Source organism: Watersipora subatra, chromosome 5 (assembly GCF_963576615.1).
Source record: "Watersipora subatra chromosome 5, tzWatSuba1.1, whole genome shotgun sequence".
Classification (NCBI taxonomy): Eukaryota; Metazoa; Bryozoa; class Gymnolaemata; order Cheilostomatida; family Watersiporidae; genus Watersipora; species Watersipora subatra.
Window position 1 is genome coordinate 30,363,412 of NC_088712.1, and position 12,830 is coordinate 30,376,241.

Below are 12,830 nucleotides of genomic sequence, written 5' to 3' on the forward strand. Positions count from 1 at the left end.
ATTCAATGAATATGCAAAAATTAGGTTTACCGATCAATATAAATGTACATATGAATCTCTGTGTTTTTCTTTTGTTGGTCTTTCTGCTGGTCATCTACGTGTCTAGTTACAGCGATTGAAATCTTGTAATCAAAAATCCACCTTTGCAGAGTATTTGATCTCAGTACATCCAAGTCTGAGGACCATTGTTCTAAGCCATTATGCTCCCATCTGGTGATGAATGATTGTGATGACATTTATTTCATGCATAGGTTAAAATACCCAAAGCACTTGGAGTTATAAGATATCACTGTTGATCATTACACGTAACATTATAATTGTTAAACCATAACTGTCACGTACACTTTTATAATATTTTCTAGGTAAACCAGACACGCTGATTCCAATTTTGTACTCAAAATAAAGATTGATCCATTAAACTTAAAAGTCACAAAGGCTTTTTCAAAGTGTTTCAATGTCTGTCTCAAAAACAACACAATCGGCACAACAAGCTCCGCCCATATATATGTGATGCAGTCTAGCTTTTTAAGAACTTAAGTTAGGGATGTTTAGTCCGATCTAGAATGATAGAGATGGGTGTCTTCAAACCCATTGTTATCTAAATTTAGCCTGTATTCAGCCTTTCAAGATGAACTATTTGAAATTGCTTGTAGCTTGTTACATGATGTTTAACAGGCTGAATACCGTGAAAAATAAGCTCAAAAAAGTGCCATTTTATCACAAGCTAGCGTTGTTATCCTGCTTTTTTGAGCTCATTTTTAAATATGCAATGTTAAATAGCTTATCTACCTTTCAGAAGAGACTGAAATTATTTTGAAGGCTGAGTTTAGATAATAATGGGTTTTAACACACCCATCTGAATTATTCTAAATCGGACTAAACATCCCTAATTTCCGTGCCTCAAAAGCTAGCGTACATCACATATTTATGGGCACAGCTTGTTGTGCCGATCCTGCTGTTTTCGAGACAGATATTAAAACGCTATAAAAACGCCTTCATTACTCTGAAAGTTAGTGAATCAATCTTTATTTTGAGTACAAAATCGGAATCAGCGTGTCTAATTTACCCGGTGAATACGATAAAAGTTGCATGAAACATTATGATTGTTAAGCTGGCTTAAAACACAGCTATTGTTTTAGTAAAGATTTGGACTTGTAGACGAGTGTAAGTTACTCAATACCATTGGCTAATTATTTTATTTCCCATGCAAAGCCGGGCATTCAACTAGTAGAATAATAAATTGTTTGTTTTTCTCAAACAATATCGTTTTCTAATTGCTATCAAGTCCATTAAGCAGACCAAAGTGAATTTTTATCTTATACCAGTACCCTGGCCTGGTATGCCATGAGGGATCATCAGGTGATATAAATAACTGCAAGATTATTTCATAACGTGGAAAGCTAGTGCATATGCGCAAGTGTTAGAGTGGCAGTCTATCGAGCTGAATCTCACGAGTCCAGATCCTGTACAATGTCAGGTTTTTGTCAACACCCAGCCATTGCTTTAGACAGGCATGGTTCTTTTTACAGGAATACAGGAAAGGCTGCACTGAAAACATGTACAAGCAGCTGTGAGGTACAGATTAAATGGAGGTCACCCATGAATTTATCGTAACATGTGTCCTTGAGGCAATGAAATTGTACAAGGATAGCAATCTCTAACATAACACTCAAGAGGAGGCATCAAATATAATTGCTGCGCAAATTTGAAGAGATGTCATGTTTGCACTTAGAAGTAAACTTGGACAGAAAAAGAGGCTGAGGTTTTCCTTTGAGTGATTAATATTCTGCACAGAATTAGGAGAGCAGGACTCGGAGCTCGGCTTGAATGTCATTATTCTGTATTATTTTATACAAATAAGTAAAAAGATCAAAATTTTAAAATCTGTGGTAACAAAAACAAAGTTTAAACATATATCATGCTGTATATTAAAATACCGCCTAAATGCCAACAAGAGGGGATAACTTTTTGAGAGCTGTTATTATCAATCAATCCACGATGAAATACTCTATTTTGCATAAATAGCATTCAAAAACTATTGGTTATACTTCTGTACTAGTAATTAGTGTCTGGCGTCAAGGAGCACATCAAACACACAAAATATAATAATCTCATCTGATCTAATGTACCTTGAGACCAAAATTATCAGGGTTTTTGTAGTTAGTTATCTTGCTGATTTGCAAATCAGAGTTGTTTTCTCCTTTCACTTTTTTCTCACCACTGATCAAGCAGAGATAAATAGACTAATCTAGAATAATTTTGGTCTCGAAATAACTATATTATATATATATATATATTAATTTAATGAGGGACATACTAGAATACGAATTTATATGTATGATAGTCAGACAGCCATTGACAGGTTTTACAACAGTCAGACAATCATTGACAGGTTTTACAACAGTCAGACAATCATTGACAGGTTGTACTACAGTCAGACAATCATTGACAGGTTGTACAACAGTCAGACAATCATTGACAGCTTGTACAACAGTCAGACAATCATTGACAGGTTGTACAACAGTCAATCATTGACAGCTTGTACAACAGTCAGACAATCATTGACAGGTTGTTAAACTATGGCTTGGGAGTAGAATCTAGGTTAGTCGATAGAGAGTGAATGCTTATTCTATAGCTCCAAACAAGAAGTTCCCTTTTGCTTCAACATCATTAGATAAGAAAAATTCATGCCAGAGTTTGCTGTATGTGTCTTTCGTGAGCTGTACCTTACCACCCTGAAAAAATAAGCTTGCATTTATAAAGCTACCTAGCTAAACTTTAACGCAATAAAAATAGGGACAAATAGATTTGATTTACTCAAGAGTACATGACTGCAGCTTATACAACAGAAATACAATGGACATACAATATACATACAATATACATACAATATACATACAATATAAATATACATGTTGTAAATGAACAAAGCTAACTTGCCATAAACGATTACATTTCGTACAAATGGATGAGTCTTTACTCTTTAATAGTAAATAAATTCAAGAAAGTGTTCATGTAAAGAGTGATATTAACTTACGTCCGAAAACTTATCGAATGCCGAATCACACACATCTGCGCTTAGCCCAAAGCTTGTGTATGCCTGCCTGAATTCCTCTTTGTCGATGACATTATCTCCTAGAAGACAAAAGGCTGCAGACATCAGAAGTACAGAATGAATTGTTGAGAAGTAAATATTTACTACCTGTTTTTTTCTTGAAGACGATGGAGTTTATTTTTAAAAGGAAATGCATCTATAATTCTCAGGAACATTTAGAATCAGAACAACAAAAACCTGAATGCAAGTGATGTTAAAATTATGCTTTGTGTATATCACGTCTCATTGGAACTGCTTCCAGGTATTTGGTAGATACAACAGCTACTAGACTGGCTAAAGTTACTGATAAAGCTACTACCATATATACTGATGTTACTAATATCATATAGGTATACTGATGAGACTACTATCATATATACTGATGAGACTACTATCATATATACTGATGTTACTACTGTCATATATACTGATGAGACTACTGTCATATATACTGGTGAGACTACTATCATATATACTGATGAGACGACTATCATATATATACTGATGTGACTACTGTCATATATACTGATGAGACGACTATCATATATACTGATGTTACTATTGTCATATATACTGATGAGACGACTATCATATATACTGATGAGACGACTATCATATATACTGATGTTACTATTGTCATATATACTGATGAGACGACTATCATATATACTGATGAGACGACTATCATATATACTGGTGAGACTACTGTCATATATACTGATGAGACTACTGTCATATATACTGATGTTACTACTGTCATATATACTGATGAGACTAATGTCATATATACTGATGTTACTACTGTCATATATACTGATGAGACTACTGTCATATATACTGGTGAGACTACTATCATATATACTGATGAGACGACTATCATATATATACTGATGTGACTACTGTCATATATACTGATGAGACGACTATCATATATACTGATGTTACTATTGTCATATATACTGATGAGACGACTATCATATATACTGATGAGACGACTATCATATATACTGATGTGACTACTGTCATATATACTGATGAGACTACTGTCATATATACTGATGAGGCTACTATCATTTATACTGATGAAAAGTTTTGTTGTCACCTACCTGAGGTGTCAGCAGCATCAAACATGAAGCTCATGTAAGAGCTTAGCCAATAAGGAAACTCCTGCTTGGCTACGACTTTGTCTGCGCAGTCAGACCACATTTTGTACCACTCATCTTTGCTGATCTCATCGTCCTGCACAAGACAAAGTTTAAGTGAGGCACTCAGCCACCTTCAGTCATAAAACTACACAAATCCATAAAACTATTTCAAGTCATAAAACTATTCCAAATGAAGAACCATATCAAGTCATAGAACAACTTCAAGTCATAAAACTACTCAAGTCATAGAGCTAAACCAAGCCATAGAACTACACCAAATCGTAGAGCTACTTCGTCAGAAAGCTACCCAAGTCATGCAACTCCTTCAAGTCATACATTTACACAAGTCATAGACCTACACCAAGTCATGGAACTACCTCAGGTCGTAGAACTACTCCATGTTTTTGCTGATCATCATACAGAGGCTGGTAACACCAATGCATGAATAGTCACTCAAGGTGTCCATGTCATTCCGACTAGTTTTAAGAAAAGTATATAAACATTGTCGAGATTACGAGTTCTGCACAATGCATTTATTGTTGAGTATAGCTTACTGAGTTCTCATCTGCATATTTTTTTAGACCATCCCAAACAAGCTGAAGACACTCTAAGGCTTGTTTCTTTTTTGGGTTCTCCTCCTCCCATTTGTTGAGAGTAGCGATTTTCTAAAATGGTTCAACATAACTTTTTCATTCTCTGCAATTGTAAATAATTACTAGCATTAAAGTTCAGTGATGCTCGAAGTTTCTTTCATTTTGAATGCAAACTGTTTTACAATGAAAATCCATGAATGTGTTCATTTTGAAGGTGGTTGTCTTTAATGCTTGCTCAGACTGATTTTTGAATCTCTAATCAGATAGATCATGTCACGTGTAGAAAAAAAGGGTCTAAGATTACCAATTAATCCTGTCATTGCTTGAAGTGGACCTGTTTTTATACATTAAATAAGTAGTGAGTCCGTTCTTATAACTCTTATTTCATATGAGAATTTATTAACATCACTCTTATTATAGTAAATATTATTCCTCAACTTTGGAATTTATTAACATCACTCTTATTATAGTAAATGTTATTCCTCAACTTTAGAATTTATTAACATCACTCTTATTATAGTAAATATTATTCCTCAACTTTGGAATTTATTAACATCACTCTTATTATAGTAAATATTATTCCTCAACTTTAGAATTCATTAACATCACTCTTATTATAGTAAATATTATTCCTCAACTTTAGAATTTATTAACATCACTCTTATTATAGTAAATATTATTCCTCAATTTTAGAATTTATTAACATCACTCTTATTATAGTAAACATTATTCCTCAACTTTGGAATTTATTAACATCACTCTTATTATAGTAAATGTTATTTCTCAACCTTGGAATTTATTAACATCACTCTCATTATAGTAAATATTATTCCTCAACTTTAGAATTTATTAACATCACTCTTATTATAGCAAATATTATTCCTCAACTTTAGAATTTATTAACATCCCTCTTATTATAGTAAATATTATTCCTCAACTTTAGAATTTATTAACATCACTCTTATTATAATAAATATTCTTTTACATATCAAGAGCATTTAGACACTGGTCATAACTGTCCATATCAGGTAGCATAACCCTGAAACACAATTTTTGAAATTGCTCAAAATTCAAGACTTCTGATTCTAGTAAAAAAAATAGTCTGGTTATTTTCCAATGTTTTGTATGCAACCTGAACTAGTGATTCCAACTGAACTGACAACCATCTGCTTGTATTCATGTTACAAGCCTTAGTCTAAGCCAGCTTCAGGCCATATTAAGCCTGGTTTCCATATGATAGCGCAATGATCGTGCGCGGCCCAGTGATCGTGCGGAATGCATTTCTTAGGCTGCGATGCAGTGTTTCCATAGCATGCGTAGGCGCCATGCTTGCATTGGATAGGGTGGGTAATTTCCTTACTTTTTCGTACGGGAGACAGATTTCTTCAGAAAACAGCCCTCCGTTGCGACCTTCTTGCGCTGTCATAGGAAAGCAATGTTTTCTCTTTTGTACGGGAGACTGACTTCTTCGGAAAACAGCTCTCCATTTAAATTGTGGGATATGTTGAAAAGGTCGAGCAGTGTATTGTGGGATACATCATCGCGCGCACCCGTCGCAAGGATCCATTTTGTTGGATCCTTGCGATCGCACGTCGCGCGATCATCATGCGTTGACGTTTCCACATCACAGCTGGCCTACGCACGACATCGATTGATGCGCGCCTTGCGCTGTCATATGGAAACCAGGCTTTACACACACTTCCCTTTTTCATTCGCACAGCCCTAACTGAAAGCCTTGGCATGCTAGGCTGATACATAAATGTATGTTAGTATACTGAGGCAGTATTGTATGTTAGTATACTGAGGTAGTATTGTGTGTTAGTATACTGAGGCAGTATTGTATGTTAGTATACTGAGGTAGTAATGTATGTTAGCATACTGAGGCAGTATTGTATGTTAGTATACTGAGGTAGTGATGTATGTTACTATACTGAGGTAGTATTGTATGTTAGTATACTGAGGTAGTATTGTATGTTAGTATACTGAGGTAGTAATGTGTGTTAGTATACTGAGGTAGTATTGTATGTTAGTATACCGAGGTAGTATTGTATGTTAGTATACTGAGGCAGTATTGTATGTTACTATACTGAGGTAGTATTGTATGTTAGTACACCGAGGAAGTATTGTATATTAGTATACTGAGGTACTGAGGCAGTATTGCATGTTAGTATACTGAGGCAGTATTGTATGTTACTATACTGAGGTAGTGATGTATGTTACTATACTGAGGTAGCATTGTATGTTAGTATACTGAGGCAGTAATGTATGTTAGTATACTGAGGCAGTATTGTATGTTAGTATACTGAGGCAGTATTGTATGTTAGTATACTGAGGCAGTATTGATTGCAGACATTCTGAGGAATCATGCAAGGCAAACAGCAATTTATGTTGTAGAAACAATGGATTTCTTTTAAGATACAGTAAGTCGATTGCATGTTTTATTCTACAAGTTTTTAATAAAGAAATAATCAGTTTTGCTAATATGGCTTATTAGGGGCCAGGGTCAGCACTGCTGCCACAGGTAAATGTTTTAGCGCCTAAAGTGAATTCTAAGGTAGTTTTGCATATCACTAAAGATTGAGTAGTGTGTAGCAACTATAGCCTATGATCCTGTAAATATCTAGACTAATGCCTATGCTTAACTAGGGCGTATTCACTATAGCTAATATTCTTGTAGATATATAAACTAGTATGTTGTGGTAAGCTCATATGATGGTATGCTTAGGTGATGGTACACTCAGGTGATGATACACCCAGGTAATGGTACACCCAGTTGATGATACACCCAGGTGATGTTACACTCAGTTGATGGTACACTCAGGTAATGGTACACTTAGGTGATGATACACTTAGGTGATGGTACACTCAGGTGATGGTACACCTAGGTGATGATACACCCAGGTGATGGTACAACCAGTTGATGATACACCCAGGTGATGTTACATTCAGTTGATGGTACACTCAGGTAATGGTACACTTTGGTGATGGTACACTCAGGTGATGGTACACCCAGGTGATGGTACACTCAGGTATTCATGGTAGCACTATCTATATGTCTAGTACTAATCATCGTAACACTATTTATATGTCTAGTACTATTCATGGTAACACTATCTATATGTCTAGTACTATTCATGGTAACACATACTATATGTCTAGTACTATTCATGGTAACACATACTATATGTCTAGTACTATTCATGGTAGCACTATCTATATGTCTAGTACTATTCATGGTAACACATACTATATGTCTAGTACTATTCATGGTAACACTATCTATATGTCTAGTACTATTCATGGTAACACATACTATATGTCTAGTACTATTCATGGTAACACATACTATATGTCTAGTACTATTCATGGTAACACTATCTATATGTCTAGTACTATTCATGGTAGCACTATCTATATGTCTAGTACTATTCATGGTAACACATACTATATGTCTAGTACTATTCATGGTAACACTATCTATATGTCTAGTACTATTCATGGTAACACATACTATATGTCTAGTACTATTCATGGTAACACTATCTACATGTCTAGTACTATTCATGGTAGCACTATCTATATGTCTAGTACTATTCATGGTAACACATACTATATGTCTAGTACTGTTCATGGTAACACTATCTATATGTCTAGTACTATTCATGGTAGCACCATCTATATGTCTAGTACTATTCATGGTAACACATACTATGCAAAGTTGGGACACACTGTAACGTAAATAAACAATAAAACTTAGTAAATTAACCCCTTCTTACCTCCAATGCACAAGAGAAGTCGTCCCAATCAACTTTTCCATCATTGTTCACATCTACAATGATGTTGAGAAAAATGCAATCTGTAATAGGGTCTTGAATTTTAAAAATATGAGAGAGCCATATGTCTGTAGTGTTTGAAAGGAAAACAGCGCATGCAAGAAATTTTTAATAGCCAGGGAGACAACCCTATCTACACCAGTTGTGGCTGAGGGAACTGCATTTAATTATTCATGTTACTACAAATACTATGACCTTAATGTCATCTAAATGTTGTTAGAAAACGAGACGAGATGCTGTGTTGTTGTTAATACTTGCTGGAGCATTGATAAGATTATAAGAGTATTGTGGGAGGCAATACCTGAAATACAAGGCGTTGTTGCACTAGAGCTAGGACACGGTGTTTGGTCTAGGGGGAGTGAGAATCAATCATGAAAGCGAAGAAAGTGTATTTATTGCCGAAACAAATTGATTACTTTCTGGGTTGATCGAGTTACAATATTTATTTTTAAGTATAGAAGAAATGAAAATCCAGATCCATTTAGGCTAGGAACAGGCTAGGAACAGGCTAGGAACTAGGAACTATTAATTATTTATTCATTTATTAACTATTAGGAACTGTAATTAGGCTTAGAACTCTGATCAGATAATAGAAATGAAGAGACAGTAACAATGTCAAAGATCATAAAATGAATTGTTTTTATATGTTGCTGCTGTGTGAACATGTTAGGCTTTTCTTACAGTGACCTTCCATTGTCATCATTTTCATATATTCCAAATATGTCTGTGTTTTATTATGGCATGAGTCCTTTTTGTTGTATTCAAAAACAAGGGGATGCAAGAGCGCTCTGGTCAGTTACGATAATGAATAGGGCAGCACTAGGAGAAGTCTCTCTGAATGGCTGCAGATACAATTATGGATGCAATTACCGATATTAGCGTCTTGTTTGGTTTTAAAACTATAGACCGCTTCAGTTTCACAACAACAAACATTACTTGATACCGCCAAAGGTTTGACTTTTACAGAAATTTTGTTGTAATTCTGCTCTAGTGGAGTAGTAGAAGCAGCCATGACCTCATGACTCAATTTAGTTGGGTACAATTCCCAAAAGGTTTGTTGGCAGTGAAAGGAATGCTGCTCTCCGCAGATGAGCATGTCTCTAGTGGCGAAAGCCACTTTGCCACAGAACTCAGGTATGTCCGACCAAAAACGCAGAGACATTGTTTGTACAACAATGCTTTTAAAAAACCTTGTGCAACTTCCGCTTGCAGTAAGTTAAGCAGATACTGCACTCTATCTTTAAGGGACATACAAGAACTTACAACTCCTAGAAGAACTAAGTAATACCTGGCAACAGCCTGACTGGACTCATTAGTCGCTTTGATATTTTGTATGAAGACTGCTGAAGAGACAAACATAGCAAATTAACGATGCGCTAGTGGCTAAAGTCTGCAAGCACCATCAAAAGGAAGGTAGCTGCCCTATTGATCTTTAGATCCTAAGGCTATGCTATTAATGGAAAGCTCATGCGCAGCTTTTAATTTCTACCACAATCCTTTGAGCATTTTAGTGGTGATCTGTCAGTTACACCCTCCTTCCTAAACCAGTGAGTTCACAACAGGCTACGAAGCTTGTTAAGTGCCTAGATGCTGTTGTTAGAGAACAGCGGTGTGTGAGGATACAGTAGAGTTGAGACAATAACAGTGTACCAGGATACAGTAGAGTTGTAATCGCTGAAGAGGTCTCTGAATACATTACACAAGTAGGACTACCAACTAAGGAGTTAAAAGTATTTGATTTAATACTTGAGAACTTACCATAGAACACGTGATAGATGTATCCCAGCTTCTTCCTTTGGAAATCGGAGAGAGATGCCATTTTATTTAAATGATTTTTGATTCACTAAAAAGATATAACATTCTTCTGTCATCATAACAAAATATTTCAGTTCCTAAAAAGTTTAGTATCTATCATTATAGCTTTAATATGCATGAATTCCTAAGATTGACTACTATCAATATAGCATCTCTTGGATTTGCTCTCTCCTTCTTTTACTAAAACTAAATAATTAATTGTTATGAACTGTGTCAGTATTAGTGTAACACCACTTCCTATCTCAAAAACACTGTTAGTAGTTGAAATTGCTTCATATAATGACTCAAATATTTAGAACATTTTCCAAGACAGGGTAAAAACTCTTTTACAAATGTATTGCTGTTAGCCAAAAAAGCTGTCTGACGTAAAATAACATTCTCAAAAACGGTTTCACTGGCTAGTTGACCCTTTTCTATTTTGATGAGTGACTAGCAATGACAGGTCCGCTGAGCATTAAACAATTTCGTCAAACATCAAAGGAGCACTTGTCTCAGCATGTCATATGTTATTAGTCATGACATTTTTACAGGAAAGGACATATTCTAGTAACATCGTTGCTGTAGGGTTTATGGAGGTCATCTCAAACGCAATACAAAGTATTGAAATATATATTACAATAAATTTTTTGTAGCAGACCACAATATTTCTAAGGTATAATCTGAAAAAATAAAGTAAATATTTGTAAAAAATTTTTTAAAGATAATTGGGATATTAAATTATTAATAACATAAAATCTACCCAGCAGCTTATTATGAAATTCTATAGCTATGACTTCATTACACTCCTGGCTGATAGATAAGTAAATAATTTTGTCCAAGGAAAGTAACTGTAAAACACTCACGGGTAGAAGGAGCCAAAAAGTTCCCTGTGTTCTAGAGGAGAGTCAACAACCTTGTGAAGCAAAATTTGCTGCTCTCCCTACTTTACTCCAGCCTAATATGCTCTCGGCTTCTAAGATAATGCTCATCCTGCCTACGTATATGCATATGCCTGTCACACACTCACGTTGCAGCACACTTTCTCTACAGCCCAGATGGACATCTACTAGAAAAAAGTTTACACTTAAAAAAGCTTTTCTTTCAGTTGTTACACACTGTTATCCGGCATTATGATACTTGAACGAGAATCAGCTCAGAATGCTTTTGGAAAAAGCTTTGGAAACACAATTACATACACAAAACCAAGTCTAAAGGTTGCTGCTTTTTGTAAAAATCCATAGCCTTTGTTTGTTATTGCTGTCTAATATACCTGACAGTCGAATTTTGTTCCCACACATTCTTTGGCAGATGTGAACAGGAAGTGGTCAGAGTGGTGAAAGCTTAAAACAAGAATGGAGAGTATAGACTGGACTGCAAGCTGCTAGCATATCTTATCTTATCTATATATATATATATATATATATATATATATCTCAAAGTTTGTTTATTCGTCATTTTGATTGTCCAGCTATAGCTATCTTAGAATAGCGATTCCGTATCGCAGATTTGAACTCAGACCCTCTTGTTCACCAGCCAGAGGGTCTCAGCCACACAAAATTGATCACTTCACTAGCCATATATGTGGCTATATCGGAGCAAATACGCAATGACTTTGCGTACTACACAAGGTAATTGCCTAACGTCACCGAGAGGGTAGCTCGGATTAATATGCTTACTCAAATTATGCATTGGCAATGTTACAGGTTAACAGCAAGTGGCAGGCAACTTTCATTATTTATAAGCTGAGTTTTAATGCATGGGCAACGCCGGGTAGCACAGCTAGTATCTATATGAATCTCAATGTTTGTTTGTCTGTCATTTGTCTGTCCAAGTGTAGGGATAAAGTGTTAGCAACAAAAAATCACCTTCGTGCTGGTTGAACTCATGATCTTCAAATCACAAGTCTACTACTTACAATCGCGTGTAACCACAAGGCTACTACTTACAATCGCGTGTAACCACAAGGCTAAGCAGTTATTATCGTTCCCATTGCTCTTACCATATACTCCTTATCCTCATTGCGGTTGCAAATGCCAACTGTGCACTTTTTATGATTAATGATTATGATTATGATTTATTATGATTACATTTTGCGTTCGTTATTTTTTGAAATTTTTCTAAAAGTTATTTTTTCCCATTATGCATTTTTGAGTTTGTAATTTTCAATTGTTCCGTTAAACACTCATATTTCCGGTTTTGGGAAATCTTTAAAAGCTAAAGGTTTTTCACATTGACAATTGTATAATCTGGAGTAAGATTTGCTTCTAAATGCTCTCTCCATTTGGTCAGATAAAGTATCAGACAAAGACCGTTGGAGATCTCATTTTTACGTTTGTACCACTATTGAGAGGTACCAGTATTGTACGTCCAA

At 35.3% G+C, this 12,830-nt stretch overlaps 1 protein-coding gene across 1 annotated transcript; it reads right to left on the bottom strand.

Annotated features, from left to right (window-relative positions):
• Positions 1 to 1,823: 1,823 nt before the first annotated feature.
• LOC137396529 (sarcoplasmic calcium-binding proteins I, III, and IV-like) lies at positions 1,824 to 11,444 on the bottom strand. Its single transcript, XM_068082839.1, has 7 exons — positions 11,323 to 11,444; positions 10,424 to 10,508; positions 8,609 to 8,661; positions 4,794 to 4,904; positions 4,201 to 4,333; positions 3,038 to 3,135; positions 1,824 to 2,735 (listed from the first exon to the last, which is right to left on the bottom strand). The coding sequence occupies exons 2-7, from the start codon at positions 10,482 to 10,484 to the stop codon at positions 2,625 to 2,627; spliced, it is 567 nt and encodes a 188-aa protein (XP_067938940.1). The 5' UTR covers positions 10,485 to 10,508; positions 11,323 to 11,444; the 3' UTR covers positions 1,824 to 2,624.
• Between the last annotated feature and the right edge of the window lie 1,386 nt (positions 11,445 to 12,830).